Raw genomic sequence first — 20,387 nt, 5'->3', positions numbered from 1 at the left:
GGTTCTGCTTGGAGTTATCCCTTTCCAAATTAAAACATTTTTAATTTCTGATGAGCCAGGTTTCTTATATAATACTCATTTTGACTTGTATTAGTTGGCCTAGTTGGGATTGTAGTGAAGTCCAGAGTATTTTTTATAATTTTTGATCTAAAGGAAAAGAAAATTTGATGCCTAATAACTTCATTTGAGGCTGGGGATATAGCTCAGTGGCACAAGCTTCTGCTTGGTGAATGCAAGGTCCTGAGTTCAATTTCTAGTACCAAAAAATTTTATTTTGAGCCTCATGGTGTACCTACCTTCAGTAGATCCTGTGTGTTGGCTAGAAATAATCTCCTGCATTAGAGTCCCTATCTTCAGGCACTGGTTCTCTTATATGAGAAACACAAATTATAAATAAGGAGCAAAGTGAAAGACAATCAGCAGTCGGGAGACGGATCTCTAATAGGAAGGGGATCAGGAGAGGAAAAGGAGAGAGGGGGCAGGGAAGGGCAGGAAAGCGATGACTTGTGCTCTGCACGTGCACCAACTCCGCCCGAGGAATGGAGACATTGTGAGCTGCAAATGGGTGCCAATGAAAAGAAAATACAGAAGCCAACACTGGTACCATGACCTGTTTTACAGCATTGGAATCTTGAAGTTATCTACTGATGTGGTGTGAAATAAGTGAAAGCAGCCTCACGGGCGCTGGGCAGCTCACTTAGCTCCTTGAGATTCTCTGGGTTTTGGAAAGGAGATGGTTGCCAAAAGGTGTGGAAACCATGTTTAGTATCTGCCTAATTGCACTGCTTTTAAAAAACCTCTGGGGAAGACAAAACACACTAGCAACAAATTTGTTTTTACTTTGTAAACCCTAGATCGAAGTAGGTAGGGGAGAAATAATTTGGCTGTGGGAAAGAAAGAAAAAAATAATGGATTTATAGCAACACTAGCTGGAATACAGTAGATTTACAATATACATTGGTTGAGTAGATAACATGAAAGAAAACATACTTGGAAAATAGTTTGGGCAATGCAGAGATTTGTGTTTGTGAGTTGTTTGTTGCCATACTGAATCCAGCATTATCAAGGTACTTATTTTAGCCAGGACTTTTTTTCCACCACTGATTGCCAAGGGGAGGAAAAGGCAAGGGAGTTCATGATCAGAGATACAAAAGTGCTTTCTCCTGCTTGCCTGAGTCCTCATATCCCATTACAGCACCTGCACCAGAAGGTGACACAAAATCTAAAAGTTATTTGGCCTTTCAAAGCTCAGCTGAGTTTCATTTTTACCACCATGACCTCCAGCATCGCCCGACAACTGCCTTGCTAGCTAGAGTGTGGGACATTTTGCTGTTGCCATCTGCATGGCTTGCTGTAGCCCTTTGGTCCTGTCCCAATCAGTCCTACTAGGAAGCAAGTTGACAGCTATGTGGTACCTTTGATTAACTTTCACTTTAGATTCTAAATGCACACAATGCTCAGCCCCAAACTTTAAGGCTTTAAAGTGATTCTGGTGCTTAATTTTATAAATAGCTTTATTAATATTTGATTTACCAAACACAAAATTCACCCATTGGAAGTATATAACCTAGTTAGATTTAATAAATTGATAAGGCTGTGCAGCCGTCCAGGCCATCTATTCTGGCCACTCTCAGCCTTCAGCAACTGATAATATGCTTTCTGAAGTTGCAGCTTTCTGCCATCTTTTGTGGAAAATTCATATGAGTGGAGTTGGAATATTTGATACTTATTTCTAACTTAGACACTAAATTTACTATACTAAAATAATAAAAGCTGCCTAGACTCTCTGGATTTTGGATTGCACTATAAACAGCAGAATAAAAAAAAATTCTGAATTAAATCCTAGGGCTAATTCACCATAGGCTTCATTTGCTTTGCTGAATTGTAACTGACATTTTCCTGTTAGATATCCTGCTCTGTGTTGAGCTATGCATTCCATGTAATCTCTTCAAGATATATGGATGACTCTTCTTCCCAACTTTAGTCTTTATTCTAGGTTCTCTATTATTATAACACTTTTCTGGAACTAAAAATGAAATGGTGAGATTATTTCCACATCAGACTGAAACTTGGAAAAAAAAACAGTTTATTAATAAGACCATCTATTGGACCATTCCCGGGTTACAGATCTTAAATGTCTGGCCAGCATCTGAATGTACTTCCCTGATCCTTACAGATCAGAAGCACACCAAGCCCCATTCTTTGTTTCCTCTCTGCTTAAATACCTTCTTGGTTTCCATGGCAACCATGGAAGTCACAGGATTCTTGTAATTTGTTCTGTTTTCCTTTTATCTCTTTTATGTGTACGGTGACTTAATGAGGGTGGGGAAGGACTGAAGGAGTGACAGCATCTTCATAAGGGTGGGGAAGGACTGAAGGAATGACAGCATCTTAACAATGGAAGGCTAAACTGCAGCTTCTTTTGCTAGGATTGAATTAACCCAATGAAGAGCCACCACCCCCTCCACACATACTTATGTGCGTTCAAAGAGAAGGAAAACAGAGACACCTAGTAAGACTTGAAGTATCCAGGGATAGATGAACTGTGGAAGATGGGTGGATGATGTCATATTTAAGACTCACAAAAGGGGCTTAAATCATAGGTTTCAGGGTGTAGAGAACTAATAAAGTGCATTCATATTTGAAATGGGCATGTATTTATTTACTTTGTGTGTCTGTTTCACAGGAGAAGCATGAAGCCCATTCTAGCAAGGAATAAAGCACTGCGGTGGGCCCGGTCCTACATGCTACCAGAGTTTCCCTATGACGTCAAATGCATGCTAGCAGAGCAGAAGTGTCCCGACCACAGCATGCGGATCAGGATCATTGAGTTCCTCCAGGCCGACATGACCAAGTATCTAGAAGGCTCACTGTGAGTACTCACGGGTGGACTCGCTGCTTCAGGGTAGGCTCTGTGCAAAGAAGAGTCAAATTCCCTTGGCCTCAAGTCTCTTCAGATGTTGCATGACAAGCTGGATAGAAATGCAATGTGCCCAACATTTTCAAAGCCTACTTTGTTACACAGAAAGATTTGGGAGAAACTGAGTGTACTTTAAACCCGCCTCAAATCTTGGCTGTGCGAAGTGAAACACATGTTCCTTGTTGTGGTGAACAGGTATCCCACCACCCAGCAGTACAATGATGTGGTCAACGCCCTGTTGCAGGCCCACCCCTTTCTGGACGAGGATGGCTGCAGCTTTGTAAGTGATTTCATGCCTCCACCACCAATGCATCTGCATCCATCCAGCTCTAAGTGAGAGCTTCACATCCTCCTGGGATCTGATATCTTTTCCTTTGTCTCAGTCTCAGCTGTTCTCTTTCTGTCAGTTGCTACTTCTTTCTACTTTTTCTCTTTTTTGCATTCGCTCTCTCTCACCTTTTTGTGATCCTTCCTCCCCCTGCCCTGTGTGCCTTTGTCCTCTGTCTTTCTGGCTTCATCTGTCTGTCCCTCTCTCACAGCAGGGTGAGAGCTCCTCAGGAACAAGGTATCTGTGGGGAGGAAGGGTCTTTAGAAGAACATGTGACACATGAAAGGAGAAGGCCACGACGGTAAATGCATCAGAGTGAGGATCTGTGTGTGCTCCCTGCCCTCTCAGGAGACCCCGTGCACGGCTGTCTGGTGCTGAAGTCTTGCTCTCCTCATTCTCCTGGCTCTTCCAGCCCTCTCAGGTCATGCTGTTCTGAGTAAAGTAGATCCAAGCTGCTCCAGACAGCAGTTCTCAGCTCTGGCTGCACTGAGGGATTCCAGAGATTCTGATTCCCTGGATCGGAGGATAGACTCCTGGTGTTAGTCCATGTAAAAGTTCCCAACATGATTCAAATGCAGTGCCAGGGGGTGAGAACTGCTTCTCAGTATGAACTCAGCTGTCTATCCCTGCTTGTCAGGGTTGAAAGGACGGGGGTCTTCAGTGTACAACAGCGTAAAGGCATCTAATGCTACTGAAATATCTGGTTAAAAATCCTTAAGATTGTAGTAAAAAGTGGAGTGTGTTTGACTCTAGAAGTTTCTAATATAAGGAACAATTGGGGGTGGTTTAAGGAATAATTATTCATGCATATATGAAGATACACAACTATTCCCTGTGTCTCTATATGCCATATACGTACACATCGATAGTCATGGCTAACTAAGATGGATGTCTTCTTGTGAGGTGCTACCTCAGATGGCTGTCAGAAATATTTTTGCTACTCTGTCTTGAAGGCATATAACGTAAGCAATCAACTCCAATTTGCTCAAAGCATGGCAAAGACCAGTATCAGTAAATTAAAAATGTTTATGGTCTCTGTGTACTTTTACGTTTGACCTCCCTCCTGCTGCTCTACCTTCTACTCCTCTTCCTTCACCTCCTTCTTCTCTGGTTTTCTCTCCTCTCTCCTCCTTCTCTTCTTTCTCTTCTTTCTTCCTTCTCTCCTTCTCCTATTTTCAGGAAACATTGCTACCGTATAGTTAGAATCATAGAAATTTCTCAATGAGAATGTCTTAAAGATGTTTTCACCATGTAGACATAGAAAAGATGTTACAACCCGTGCCTGGAAATAATAACTACCGAAACCAAGACTAGAATTCAGATACTCTCATCCCCACAACGACAGCTTATCTAAAATTTGCTGCTACATTAAAAGCACACTACAAAATAAAACAGATTTACTGTAAAGCAAAACAAAGCAACAACAAAAGGACTCTGGGATCCCCAAGTTGAGGCTGTGCCAGAATGGCAGACAAGACAGATTATCAGCTCTGCTTCCACCTTCCAGACGATGTACCTGGCATCTGCTTAGTGTCGCTGTGCGCAGGACTGCAGCAAGCTCTCCGCACCCGTGGATTCTGGCCTGTCTTAGCCACTTTCCCATCAATGGGACAAAGTCTGACACAACTTAAAGGAGAAGCTCATTGTGGTTCACGCTCTCACTCCACGGTTGGTTTCAAGACAGGAAGTGGGTGGCAGAGGACTAGAGAGAGCAGGGAGAGGGAAATATGATCCGTAGGGGGCCCACTGCCGATTTGGCTCCGCATTCAGCTGCAAATCCAATGATCAGCATGGCCCTTTTGATGACCCATCAACCTGCACACTCAGGAGACTTCCAGGGGTCGTTTATCATAACAATATCAGCAGACTTAACCTTGGGTGACTGCTCCATATAGTTAAGCTTACAGTGGTTTTTTTCTACTCTGAACACATGCAAGCATTTTTCTTATCATTATTCCCTAAATAATACAATATAACAATTATTTACATAGCATTTGCCTTTCATTAAGCTTTATAAGTAACACAGAGATGTTACATTTGTACCTCCCAGCCCTCTGTGGGAGGGGTGCAGGGAGCCACTCAGACTGTTTCGAATCTGAATCTTGAGGGCTTCTAAGGATACCTGAGGATGTGGCCTTGCCTGTCAAGCACAGGTGCATGGTACGATACAGCTGTGCAACCATGACAGCACAGGTAAGCACACATGTGCCAGTACAGCAGCATGTAAGAATGGACAGCCTGCGTAAGAATCATGCAGTAATGATGCAGGCAGTTCTTGCACTGGCTCTCTGCTCTGCTCCATGCTGCCTGCTGTTGTTGCTAGGAAAAAAAAAAAAAAAAGCAAAACAAAAGAAACACAGAGACTATTTAAAGTCAGAGTGAGGATGTGCTTAGGTTATATGCAAATACGAGGCTGCTTTGCATAAGGAACTTGAGCATCCATGGTTTTTAGTGTATGCCAGGGTCCTGGCTCTATCTTCTGTGGATACCAATGGATAGGTATAGCTGGATTTTTTTTATATAATTTAAATTTTCTGTTTGAAACAAACTATACATTCAATTTGCTCAGAATTCAAAAGCAAAACAAATAGAGAAGCTTCCCACACCTGCCCAACAGCTGCCTGACTTTCCTCCCTACCAGTAACTGTGCTGGTGAAGAATTTTTGTATTCAGAAATACTGCCAGCAGTAGCTGTATAATATTGCATATACTCCATATTCCTTTTTCTAATTACTAAAATGTTTGAAAATAGATTTTTGGTTGTTTGATTATAGATAATGCATTGCATGCCATTATTTCCAAAGGATCCGGGTACATATAACACCACATACTTCCCACATCACACTTTGGCACTCAGTCTTAGAGTTATTAAAATGAGCCACATACGAAGCAACAATGTGTGCTTTGTTCCTGTCTGCTCTTTACTGCATCTGTGCACGGGGGCACTGACTGCAGAAGACGAACAATGAGGAGAATCCAAAGTGAGCTGGTGAGCAGGCTGTGGTCCGGGTTTGCACTGCCAACCTAAGTGGAAGCAGAAACTGGTGCATGGAGGGACGTTAACCCAAATTCTCCTTGCATGTGTATATGAAGTTGGGCTCCTAATGTTACACAGGAAGATACAGAAAATTTCTGAGCATTAGTATGTGTGTGTATGAGACAGAGAGAGAGAGAGAGCGAGAGAGAGAGAGAGAGAGAGAGAGAGAGAGAGAGAGAGACAGAGACAGAGACAGAGAGACAGAGAGAGAGACAGAGAGAGGTGTAATTGTGTGAATATTCTGGTACTTTAGAATTAATTTTACTTTTAACTTTCTATTTTGGAAAATATCAAGTCTTTAGACATGGTGCTGGATATGTGTGTGTGGTGGGTGTTACACTGCACATTGCAGTAGATTTAGCAGCATCCCTGCTATCCATTAGGTGTGAGGAACACCCCTTGCTCCCCAATTGCAACAATCAAAATCTCTGTAAACATCACTCAGTGTCTCCAGTGAGGGGGAGGAGGCAATATCATTATACTTGCTGAGAATCACAGGGCTAGATCCAACTCGTATTACCATTTTGCTACATTTGATTTTGTGTTAGCTGAGTATTTAAGAGCAAAATTCAGATATCAATTCTAAATATGCATCTTAAAAGGACAAAAACAGTCTATATAACCACAATTCAGTTTTTGTATTTAGAAATACTGCCAGCAGTAACTGTATAATACTGCATATATTCCATATTCCTTTTTCTAGTTACTAAAATGTTTTGAAAATAGATTTTTTTGGTTGTTTAGTCCTAGATGACGCATTTCATTTCATTTCATTTCATTATTATTGTGCTTTAATTTCTTTTTGCCAAGGCTACTCAACTCTTGTCCACTTGTCGTGTAAAGTGATCCATATTCCACAGTCTCTGAATGTTTCTTAATGGTTATATCTGTGTTTAAAATACCAGGAAAAGATTTGCTCGTAGTGCCGTGGGTTGCTTTATCTGTTGCAGTAGGAGGCTGACTGTTATTTTTCTTATTTTTATTTTTTCAAATAATTCAAGGACTTTATTTTACATTAAGTACCTCTTTGACAACCATGTCTCCAAGCACAGTCACACTGGGAAATACTGAGGACTAGAACTTCAACATAAGAACATGGTGGACATACATTTGAGTTCATAACATTAAGGGAATCCATGCAAATAATAATTATCAGAGATTAATTGAAATAAATATATGGTGTATTGTGAGGCCCACTTGTAGTCAGAGCTGCTTCAGAGGCTGAGATAGGAGGGTCACAAATTCAAGGCCAGGTTAAGCAGCTTGTTGAGCCTCCATCTTAAAAGTCAATGAAAAGTCCTGGACAGATTCTTAAGCTCTTCCTGAGTTTGATTCAGGAGGCTGAGTTTTACTATGTTAGGTTGATTAGGAGACACACTTGCCTGTAAAACTGTCCACACTCTCTCTAGCTAGAAAAATATGGAGGATGATTATACTATAATAAAAATATTTTCTACTGAGTCTCTCTGCCTAAGGCATTTGCACAACTGATAGTGCCAGGCCTAGGGCAGGGGCTCAGTAAATAGTCAGTGACTGAACATTCATTCAGGAGACTGTATTTGATGGGTTCTTTTTCTGGTCCTCGTCACTTAATAAGGAGAGATGGGGAGAGGTTAAGAAGAAGACATTGGCAATTGAATAATGTCCTAGAAGTTGATGGCCATAATTTTTCCCACCAGGTTGTAGATGTTGAGAGGCCATGCAGAGCTACAGAAAACATGAGAAACAAATACATCTGAACTAGTTCCTGTTTCAGGGCTAAGAAAAACATCAACCATCAACCATCTATCATTTCAGTGTTGTAACAGCAATGGTAGAGTTCCCCAGGATCTGAGAGTTGATGACTCCCACATACCCAGGGCCTTAATCAGGGGCGAGGCTGGTCCCTCCCTTCAACATGCAGCCAGGGCTGCCCTCATGGTTTGTGAACAGCACTTTCACTTATAAATATCTTCCATGAATCACTTCTCATCTGATTCTTAAAATCCTAGTGCAGTTGACAGGAAAAATCTTATTGTTCCATTTTCATACTTGAAGAAACTAAGGTTTGGCAGGGTGATTGTTGATGGTTATTTGGGTCACACGGATTAGAGAAAGTACTAGATCCTGGATCCTCCTGTCACAGGGCACGGTGCCTTCTGAAGAGCAGTTACCGGGCCTTGAGCTGCAAAACCAGGCAGCATGTAAGTGCTGGACTCTTGACTGTTACCTCAACAGTATTCCCATTTGCTTATCATTCCTGAGTCTGCTTCCTTAGCTCTAATTTTAGAAATTTAATTGGTATAGCAATGATCAAGGTTGTTCTAAGGATAAATTAAGGGATACATGCATGATTTATATTATGATAATGGGAACATAATTTCAAGCCAGAAAATGATAGACAAAAACTGTACTGTTTATATAGGATAGTACAATCTTCTTAAAGGTTAACTGATCTGCCATGTTATTTCATGCAGTTTTCATGGAAGCGAGCACTCAAAGATCGGTTTAAATATGTTCGAAGACCCATAGAAGATGATGAACAAGTTATGAGAAATAAGTGCAAATTTGGACACCGAAGAGGCCAGACAAGAAAATCTCTCGCTGCTACAAGATGGGATGAAACTAAAACTGCCCAAATAAAAGTAAGATTCAGTCTTTCAATGTTATGACAACTTTGACTGATTGACTAAGGGGTAATAAGTAGTGCCTTTTAGCATCATAAAAACAGGATAAGAAAACTTTGTAATTCAGAGGTGTGGTCCAGAGCTGATACGATCAATGGTTCACATCACTAATGATGTGAATGATGTTTCCAAAAGAGGAATTGCATAAATCGTTTGAAGCAAGAATGTTAATGAATATTTCATGGTCGTCTTTCGAAAGAACATGGAAGACCCCCAGTTCTGAGTACTGCAATGAGATTGCTTTTTCTCTGTCTACGTGGCATCTGGGTTCTTGTGGCATGGACTGCTAGACAAAGCGTTTAGTCCTCTGCACGGTTTAGGCAGCCTTAGTCTCAAGGTGCTAGGGAGCCAGCAACCCACCTGCAGGGCAGCAGAGCAGCTGGCCTCCACCACCTGCTGCAAAGCACAGCAATTCTAGCCTCACTGCAGAGAGGCTAATGTGCTCTGATCCTCAAAGGAGCCCTGAACTACCTTAGAGTCCCGTAATCCTCAGAAACAATGCCCCCTGGTAATAAAGCTTCTTAGGAGAGCGGCCCAAATTACCAAATGAATTGTCATCACAATTCTATTTTCTGCCTTAATCCATGTGAATAAACAAACCTTAACTCTTTTCCCTATTTAACATTTGTGTTCATGAATCTATTTGATGTCAATATTCTAGTTCCTTTTTTAGCTAATATATTTAGTTGATCTTAGTAGGACAAGCTATTTGGTCAGCTCAATTTTTTTTTTAGTTCATTATTAACTTTATTGAAAATCAATAATAATTATATAGCACATTAAAAATTGTAGAAAAATATTGAAATGCAAAAGATATAAGATGTAGACAGTGAATTTTAGAGAAATATTGCTGAAATGAATACATAACATGAGATTAATAATAGATTGCACATTGTAAAAACATTATGTACAACTTAAATGAATATGACAATAAAAATTGTTTAAAATAAAAATGGAGAAGAAAGAAATCACAGATCAGTCATATAATAGTTCACTCTGTGCCAAAATCAAGAAACTTATATTCATATAATAAGAATTCACAAAGTAGAAAGGGTTAGGCAATAAATATTTAAAGATTTAAAATTTCTGAATATAGTTAAAATTATAACACCACATTTCCAAAAAAAATGAACCTTTTGCACAAGAAGTATAAATAAAATCATACCAAGATGCAAAAAAATGAAATTGTCCAAAACTAATTGTAAAGAAAAAAATCATTAAAGCATATATATAGAAAAAAATATTAGCTATGGAAGAATAAAGTTAAATAGCATCATATTCCACATTAGAAAAAAAAGAGCAAGTGGGTAAGAAACTAGACTTACTTATTCAAAAGACTGAAAAAGAAAAATAAAATATCTGTCCTCATTGAATTTTATACTTAGCACACATACCTTTGAAAACTAGAAGTAAAATGTTTTCCAGTTATACAAACTTGAAATATTCTAATACCTCCAGACATGGCGTATAGAAAATAACAAAGACCATAATCCAGAAGGCACGAGAAGTTGCTGGATAGTCCTGGATAAAGAATAAAGACCTCTCAGCAAATTAAAGCACCTGCAAGCAGGGGATGGGGGTTCAATCCCTGGGCCTGCCTTGATGACCCCGCCCCTTAGGGTGCACTGAGATAGCAATTGAGACTGGGTGTGGTGGCACATCCCCGTAATCCCAGATCTTGGGAGACTGTAAACATGTGGATCATTATAAATCCAATCTAGTAGTGAGACCCTGAACACCCTGTAGACCCTTCGCTAAAATACAAAAAAAAAAAAAAAAAAAAAAAAAAGAATAAAGAACTCTCAAAATGGTAGTTATGCAGAACTATGTAAAATATAATTATATTAGATGAATCCATTTAAAAGGTCCCAGAAGATTTCCAAAAAACAGTATCAATCTTCAGGTTATATATATAATTTTTCGTGTGTATGTGTGTATGCGTGTGTGTGCGTAAAGGACAAGGAAGAACTAATAAAAATCAATGGAAAATGGGAATATACTTTCTAAAGCTTCTAATACTAGGAGAACATATCGTACCATGTCTTATGAGTAAAATGTAAGTCAAAGATAGTCTGAATCATAACACAAGAATTAAAATTAAACAATATTCAGAAAATTAAATATTAACTCAAAATTAAATATTTCAAAATAATATTCAAATATTAAAATTAATTTGTGAGTACAACTAAGAGATCAGAATGTAGTATATCAATATGTACAAATCTGTGATCAATTCAGAGTATTCACATAGTATTTGAATAGGTTAAGATATACAAAAATATCAACTAAGAAAAAGTTTTCATGACAGTAAAGAATTACTAAGAATAAATCATAACAAAAATACTGGAATGGCAAATATATGACCAGCACTTCTAACAGTTTGGAGATAGGATATCTCACAAAGTTCGAGTATGTGGTGGACGTGGACAGTGTCCATGATGCTTACTGGTGACCAAGTGTCATTTGTGGGCCTGAGCTACTGCTATTTCCTGGATATCCACCCTGTAGACCTGGACGGAATCACGACTCATAGGGTGCAGAAGTCCATTTGTAGAGTATGCTGATGGGAATATTTTACTGCTGTATACAAAAGAATACAAATGAAAGACTGCTGTTGTATACTTCCTTTTCTCCTGTGTTTAATTGTTTTCCCTATTTGTTGGTTTCTTTCCATTCTCATTCATGGAGTTGTGGTCATCTTGATCCCTCTATAGAATATCTTTTAGTAATCTGTGTGGAGTTGGCTTTGTTGTCATGAAATTCTTTAGTTGTTCTTTGTCGTGGAAGTATTTTACTTCTCTATTAAACTTGAAGGAGAGTTTTTCAGGGTATATCAGTCTGGGTTGGAATTTGCTTTCTTGCAAGATGTGTAGTCCTTTGCTCCATGTTCTTGATTGACGATTTGTGAAGAGAAATATATCATTATTTTGATGGTTTTTCCTTTAAATGTGATCTGTTTCTTTTCTCCAGCAGCTTTTAGTATACTGTTCCTGTTCTGAATTTTTGAGATCTTGATTATTATATGTGTGGGTGTATTTTTAATTGGGTTGATGTTATTTGGAGTTCTATATGCTTTGGTTACCTGAATGTCATTGTTTCCCCATATTTGGGACGTTTTCTGCTATTACTTCTGCCCATATTCTTTTTATATCATTTGTATTGACTCCTTCTTTCTCATTGATGCCTATTTGTCTCATATTGTTCATCTTTGCATCGTCTTGCAGATGTTGAATTATATTTTCCTGTATCCTAGTTGTTTTTAAGAGATGTTTTCTTACCTTGTCACTAGCTGCAATGGTGTCTTCAAGGTCTGAAAGTCTATTTTCACTTTCATTCAAATGGTTTTGCCAGCTTGTGATTGAGCTTTAATTTTCTGAATATCACTTTGAATCTGCTTCATGCATTCTATTTCTTTCCTATATCGCTCATTCAAGGATTCCATCATTTTTCTATTGCCCTCTATTTTTTTTATCAGTGTCTTCTTTAGTACTATTTTCATTATAGTTATCGTTTCTTTTTTTTACTTCAATAATTATTTCTGATCCAATTTCCTCTATACCTTTCTGCAGTTGTTTCTTTACTTTAGACACTAATATTTCAGAGGTTTCAGGTGTATGATTTCCAATTTATTCTATGCTATTGATTCCTGCATTTGTTCTGGTTTGGCTCAGGGCCTGAGAATACATTTTGCTCCTTCTCTTTGTCATTTTGTATACCACTGTCTTCCAACCTTTGTGTAGAGTTTTGGTAGAGTTATTACCTTAGCACCACGTCGGGATCTACCAAGTTCAAACTCTCATCCAGGTGGGTGTGGCTGGGGTCTGGCTGTTGTGCTCTACTTCTTCCTGCTGCAGCCCTTGGACGTGAACCCGGTATGCCACTCCGGCAAGATGTTCTGCTCTTGGATCAGCTAGGTGGGTCTTCCCTCTAGCTTCTCTACAGGTAGTTCTGTCACAGGGTTCCACACCAGGCCTGTCTGATGGAGGAAGTTACACACACACACACACACACACACACACACACTTGGCCTAAGTGCTAGGTGGAATAAGGATCCGGTGGACTGGCAGCCAGTCACACACACACACACACACACACACACACACACACACCAAGCCTGGGCACTGGCTGGAAGGAGATCCTGTGGGACAGCAGGGGGCGGAGGGGTGGGGTCCCACTCACTTACACCCGGCCTAGGTGCTGGCTGGAGTGAGGCTCTGGCTGGCCCCTGGTGGCCCCTCACACACACCGGGCCTGGGCACTGACTGGAATTTCAGCTCGATTTTATTAGTACCTGTTGTAGGCTTCAGGGGACAGGCATATTTTAAACATGTTTTATAAGCCATTCATCCCAGCATTATGCAAAATGCAAAATTTTGAGTGGGTGGATAGTTTAGATATCTAATTATATCATTCAATGATGCCTTCAAATGATGGGTTAGTTAAGATGATGTGATTCTACACTTCTTCATAGAAAACATAAGACAGCTAAAGGGTGCTCCAAATTTAGTGCTCTAAATGTTGAGAAACTTTTGTTGAAAAACTTCAATAATAAATTAAAATCGTGATAAGACAGGATAATACTGTTCCCACATATCTTATATTTTCAAGGAAGTCACTTTAAAAAGAAATACCAGGGCTGATCAGATAGCTCAGCTGATTAAAGCGCCTGTTTAGGCACATGCAGGGGCAATCCCTGGCCTGCATGCAGACCCAGCCCCCGGGGTGTGCTGAGATGGTGATTAAGACTGGGTTTGGTGGTGCATGCCTATAATCCCAGCGCTTGTGAGGCTGAAAAACAGGAGAATCACTACAAGTCTAATCTATGTAGTGAGTCCCTGTACTAAATACATAATATAAAAAAGAGAAAAGGAATATAATTTTATATAAATTCATTTTTCTAAAATTAGATTTTCAGGGCACTTTATACATGAACTCTAGAAGTCAGGGTCAGTCCATGAGCTCAGAGGTCATCGTGAAGGGTGTGAGATTAAATAGAAGCTGTTCTCTTTTACTCTGCGTTGTCTTTGAGCCATTTTGCACACTCTTCATTCCATCTCAAAACACTCAGCGCCATGAGAATCTATAGGTTTTGTGGTTCTCCTGGTCCCTCCAATCTGCCTCCAAAGCAGGAAGAATCTTCCAAGGCCCGTGAAGGGGCTTTTGCTTCAAAAGTTGAGGGCACTCAGTGACTCAGAGTTAGTCATGAAGTAACAATAAAGTTTAGTTATTACCTTCTTGTCAGCTTGGCTGAAAAAGAGGTTGTTATATCACATTTGGATGTAACATTTTTCCTGGCAAACAAATCTAATAAGAAGTGTTTGTTTTTCTGTCCCTTATAGACAAAACTTCAAGTTGCTGATTCTTTAACGTTGGTAGACTCATTGTCTGTGACCTTGTGCTCTGTAAATCCAAAAGCTGTAGAGGATAGAGAAGATGTACAGCGTACTGTTACAGACAGTGTGTTTCTGTGCTTTGTATCTGCCCTGCTGATGGAACAAAGGCATAACCACTACACGAGTGAGGAGTGAGGGGCTTCGCATATTGAATTTATCTCATAGAATTTCATCTTTAAACTCACTGTAAATTATTCTCAATCTCTATTATTGTTTGTGATAGACCCTTGTTAATATCTTTAAGATTTCTAAAAAATCAAAGATTTTTGGCTTAAAATACCTTTAAGCAATCTACACATCTTTGAAATTCCTTGCCTTGGCACAGTTTTTCCAGGAAAAGAAAAATATTTCATGTCTGCCATGATGGAAAACGTTCACACAGCTGAGAAACACCAGTCTGTCTGTGGATGCAAAAGCAGGGAAGCAGATTAGAGTCTCTGGAGAGAGAGCCCGTGGAGCAGGCAGGGAGGTGAGGAGACTATTCCTGTTCTCGTTGGCTTGTTCCTGCTGTTGTTCCCGGCGAGGAAGAACTAAAGGTAGATGCCTCAGGGATGGAGGATGGATGTCTCGCCTTGGGCCGTGAACTTCCACAGGTATCCCGAGCTTCTCCATCCACGTGCCAGTCCAGCCAGGCACGAGGCCTGTGCCCCTGACCCTCCTCCCTGCGCAACCTCCTGCCAGCCCAGCTCTGCCTGCTGCACATTCTCCTTGGCTACTAAGCTGCACACACCGGCAATGCTCAAGCCCCACCCAGGCTAGAGCATCAGGAGCTTCCAGCTCGCTATTCCACCGCTGGAGACTTTGACCATCTTAGTCACCGTCTGGATGACTAGACTTGTGGCAATCCTCACCTACATGTCCAGAGCAGCCCATGAAATGCTGGCTGGCTTCCTTGCAGTATTTAAAAGTGCCCTTTGGGCTTCCAGACCCTACGAGTTGCGCATAGAGCCCCGTGAGCAGTTCAGCGCTGTGTGGTCTCTTTCTATGCATCTGACTTTTTGCTAAAAAGAAATAAATTATAAGCTGGTATGATGGTGCATGCCTATAATCCCAGCACTCAGGAGGCTGAGGCAGGAGGATCACTGTGAGTTGGAGACCTGCCTGGGCTATGAACTGCATAGTGAGACCCTGTCTCAAAAAGACAGGCAGACAGACAGACAGACAGACAGACAGACAGACAGACAGACAGACAGACAGATTAAAACAAGAGAGAGGTCTAGCACATGGCATTAATATGCCATGAGTAAGCAACACATACAGTTAATTCACATCTACATAATTTGAAGAGGTGTGATAGAGTCTCAAAACAAGTAAATTTAAGTTCAGTAATTTTGAAAGTTGCTGATATCCTACTTGAAGGATGGAAACGTTGGTTTTAAGAGCTCATCGGAATTGTATAGACTGCCTGGCAGTGTATGGATTCAACTTAAATTGTAGTAAATTTCATGAAAAGTCTCAGATGCTAAAGATAAGTGAACCAAACCCCCCGCTCGGTGGCCTACCACTGTTGCCGCGCGGAACGTTTGTCGCGCTGTACTCCTTGTCATCTCCAGGCCCCGCCTCCTTCCTCGCTCTGCCGGTGGACAACCCCCGCGAGGGTCGCGCCTGACCTCTTGGTTCCCAAGTGCTCCAGAGCCCGCGCTGTCGTGCTGAGGGCTGCGCACATTCGATCCCGCGGAAGTGGGGTTCAGGACCTCATCTATACTTCACTTTCTTCATTTTACTGCAACTCTTGTCAGTCATTCCCGCTGCTGGGTGTGCTGCTCGTCCGCTGGCTCTTCCCACTGCAGAGCGGTCCTGAACGCGGGTTCTGCTGCTCCCGGCTCCAAACCGCACCGCAGGGTCCCTTCACGCAGACTGTACGGCGGCGGGGCTGTGAGTTCGTCCTTTCAATGGCACATCCGTCCTGGGGCTGATGGGACGCAAGGCGCGCGTGTGCTCAGCGCGGCCAGCTCCTCTCCAGGATGACGCTGCTGGCCCCCTCGCACCGCAGTGCACTCCCCGTATTCCGCCAACCCTTCGCACAACGTGCCCTGCCGAATCTTGCCAAGTCTCCCAGGTACAAAGCATAATCTTCGTTCGTGCATTTCCGTGGAGAGCCCCTGACTCTGAATACATGTAAACAGGTCTTTTAGACTTTTGAGCTTCTTCTAGAAAATTATTTCTTTATATCCATTGCCCAGGTTTTAATGAGTTGGCATCTTTTCCTTGTTAATTTGTAGGAAGCAATTTTTCCCTATGCCCTGAGTCACAGAGATATTTTTTACTCCAAGTTTATAATTTTAGTTTTCATGTTTAGATCTTTAAATCATCTGGAGTTCATCTTTGTAGGGTTTTGTTGTTCTTGTTGTCATTGGGTTTTTTTGTTTGTATTTAGTGAAGGGTCTACAGGTTCTCACTGCTAGATTGCACTCGTAGTGATCCTCCTGTTTTGAGCCTCCTAAGCGCTGGGATTACAGGTGTGCCCCACCACACCCGGTCTCAATTGCCATCTCAGGGAGCCCTGGGGGCGGGCCAGCATGGCAGGCCAGGGATTGAACCTCCAACCCCTGCGTCTGCCTAAGCTTGTGCTTTCATCTGCTGAGCCATCCAGCTGGCCAAATTTTTGTTTATTAAATAGAAATCACAATATGTGAGCCACATTCTTAGTAGCAAACAAGCCATCCTCTCCCTGCTTCGTGGTGCCACCATTGTTATACACTAAGTCCCAGTAGAAGTCTAGAAACAGAGGTGCTGAGAATCCTCTTATTCCATTGGTCTATTGATCTTTTCTTATGCCATTCCACACTGCATTTTGCTGCTTAATGTTTGTCACTTAGTATCGCCAATGCAGAGACTTCTTCCGTAGCTTTGCAAATGTACTGTGTCAGGGAAAACCCTCAGTGGGCAGGATCTGGGTCCATCCATTCTCCTTTTCAGCCTCAGGGGAAGAGCAGTGGGTCTGCTGCTCATAAGTGCGTGCAGCATCTGCTTTCTCCCAGGAGAACTATGACCTGGGCTGGCTGTGTACCAGTGGGAGTCCTGGGCCGCCAGTAGGCTCCTGGTGTCTACCAGCACAAAGGGCACAGGATGACCCTTGCTCTACAGGAAAGACTTCTGCGACAGCATGCAGTGGCTGCTGGGAGCCCCTTCTGCCATTTTCCAGCCTTGGGATGCAATCTGGAATCCACACAGGCTGAACCTTGGAGCTCCCTGCCCTCCCAGCCTGCAGGCCGTCCTTCCTTGGGCATCTCTTCATCTAGAGGGGTCTTTGTGGACCCTCAGAGGCCCCTCCTAGGCGCCTCACGATGCATCAGGGTGGACACATACTGTGTGAACTGCTTCCTACCTCCGTGATGCTTCGCTAATGCATGCAGAATTTCTTTCCTTTAATTACTGAAGTCCCTTTCAGTCAATTAGGCTCCTAAATTACTATGCACTTTTCATTGATGAACAGCGTGCTTCACTGATAATAGTGATTTTTTTCAACATTTCCTAGAAAGCAATGGATCATATTTTACAGATGCTCAGCTCCAAATTAATGGTAAGTCTCTTTATCTATCTTGAAAATATCCTGCCTTATCTGTACAGAAGTAAATTCTCTCTAAAATGGGTATTTGGTGAAAATAAAACTATGTTTTAAAACAGTTTAGGGAGGATTTTGAAGTTGTAACTGCAGATACAAATTTGCACCTTCTTTCCTGTTCATTTGGCTTGTTTTGTGGTGCTGGGGACCCCACCCAGGACCTGGCACATGCTAGACAAGCACTGAGCCCCAGAAGGCTCACGTCTAGGTCCTTCTGGCATGTGGTGGGAGGTTTTTTGGTTTTTGATTTTTTTTTTTTTTCTAGTTACAGTGAAAGTGTCTCATTTAGAAGATTTCAATGCTACCTTTAGGAACACAGATTATCTTTTTTTTCTTTAGATTTATTTACTTATGTATTTGGTACAGGGTCTTACTATGCAGCTCAGCCTCCCCAGCATTGGGATTGCAGGCATGTAACACCATGCCTAGTTTCCACAGCCAGCTCTGGGTGGGCTAGCATAGCATGCAGTACCAGGGATCAAACCTGGTCCTTGTGCTTGCCAAGCAGGCGCTCAGGCTGCTGAGCTATCTCCCCAGCCCAGATTGTCTTATTTTTTTCAATTAGTTTAGTGCATTTTGTTCCCTTTTTGCAATAAGAGTTTTAAATCAGTAGTTTAGTTTTATTCAGTTAATCCCTTCATTAGTGCTTGGTATTGCTGCTGCTGCTGCTGCTACTGTTCTTCTTGTTGTTGTTGAGATAGGTTTTCTCCATGTGCTCCAGGCTAGCCTTGAACTCACAGTGATCTTTTTGCCTCAGCCTCAGATTGCTGGGATTACAGATCTGTGCCACCACACCTGGCTCACTAATGCTTTCATAAAAGTTGTATTATTATATGTGTACAGTGCTAGCCTTACATTTACAGTGAGGCGTTTGTACATGTACCGAACACATCCTAATCTAGCTCCGCCCCCTGCCCCCCAACCCTTCGCAGCTCCCTCTTATTCTTACCCCTCCCCATGGGCACACACTCTACTTTCACATTTTTCTTTGATTCTTTTTAAAAATTCCTTTTTTTTCTTCTCTCCTTCCTCCCTTTATCTACTATTCTCTTTCCCATTTGAAAAAGATCTCCCTACTTTCCATTATATATCTTTTTTATTATTTTATTTCTTTGATACAGGACCTCACTACACAGCTCAGACTCAGTGATCTGCCGGCTCTTAGGCCACTGAGCTGTCCCCCCGGCCCCCATTATGTATCTTTAATGTTGCTTTTCATTCATACTTAGGCCTTCTCATATAAGAGAAACCATGTGTCTTAGATACTTTTCTCTCATTGCTGAGAAAAAATATCTGATACCCAAAATTAAAGAGCAAAATATTTATTTAGCTCACGGTGTGTGGAGGTTTCAGTCCATAATCAGCTGGCTCCTAGGCAGGGTTTGCCAGCATGGGGGCAACAGCTCAAGGTGGCAGAAGATAGAACAAGCATCAAGAGCCAGAGAGGGCAGAGCAAGCCTCTTTTTCTCCCTTAGGCTGTAAGCAGGCTGCCTGCCCTAGGGCAGGTGTGGTACACCATCTCCATGGCCTCCTCTTGCAGAGGTGCAGGATGTTTACCAAGTAAGGATCCTGCCCCTGCTGAGTCACCTAGCTGAAGTGCTCCAGGGGACACAAGTTATCAACTACTACACCATGCAACATATTAACTTGAGTTTTAAGTATAAAATTAAGTTTTATTTAAACCACATTTTTTAGTATTTTAGGGAAGGGTCTACAGGGCGTTCAGGGTCTTACTACTAGATCGAACGTGTAGTGATTCTCCTGTTTAAGGCCTCCCAAGTGTTGGAATTACAGGCCTGCGCCACCATGCCCAGTCTCAATTGCCATCTCAGGGTGCCCCGGGGGTGGGGCCTGCATGGCTGACCCAGGGATGGAACTCCCAGCCCCTGCGTCTGCTTGCAGGGGGTGCTTTAATCCACTGAGCTATTTGGCCAGCCCTAAACTTAACATTTAAATATTAATATTTTCATCTATCTAATTGATTTCATTTAACATTATGCTCCCCAGGTGCATCTATTTGCCTACAAATGACTAAACTTATCTTCCATACGGCAAAATAGTATTCTTTGGTACATGAATATCACACTGTCTTTATCCATTCATCTGTTGATGGGCATATGGCTGTTTCCAACGTTCAGCTATTATAAATTGTGCTGCTATAAATATGGCTCTGCCTGTATTACAGTAATATGATGACTTTAACTTCTTCAGAGAGGTATCTTGAAGGGGAACAGCGAGGTCAAATGGAATTGCTATTTTAAAAAAACCTTTTTAAAAAAATCTTTCTTTGGTACAGGGTCTTGCTACACAGCTTGGATTTACAGTGATCCTCCTGTCTCAGCCTCCCCAGAGCTGGGATTACAGGCGTGGGCCACCACGCCCAGTTTCAGTGACTGGCATGGAGTGCCCAAAGCCTCCAGGGCCGGGATGGCATGAGGTACTGGGATCAAACCCCAGTTCCTTGCACTTCCGGGCAGA

General features: G+C 41.7%; 1 protein-coding gene across 1 annotated transcript in view; it reads left to right on the top strand.

The window, feature by feature from the left end:
• The window catches only part of Samd3 (sterile alpha motif domain containing 3), a 59,316-nt gene that overhangs the window by 16,694 nt on the left and 22,235 nt on the right, over nt 1-20,387 (top strand). The window contains exons 4-6 of the mRNA XM_004630256.3: nt 2,687-2,872; nt 3,116-3,200; nt 8,742-8,909. Coding sequence (XP_004630313.1) covers nt 2,687-2,872; nt 3,116-3,200; nt 8,742-8,909 — 439 coding nt within the window. The remainder of the gene's footprint in view (nt 1-2,686; nt 2,873-3,115; nt 3,201-8,741; nt 8,910-20,387) is intronic.

The sequence above is a fragment of the Octodon degus genome, unplaced genomic scaffold (assembly GCF_000260255.1).
Source record: "Octodon degus isolate 3935 unplaced genomic scaffold, OctDeg1.0 scaffold00034, whole genome shotgun sequence".
Classification (NCBI taxonomy): Eukaryota; Metazoa; Chordata; class Mammalia; order Rodentia; family Octodontidae; genus Octodon; species Octodon degus.
The sequence above is the reverse complement of the archived record's forward strand: the minus strand, read 5'-3'. Positions and strand labels throughout refer to the sequence as shown.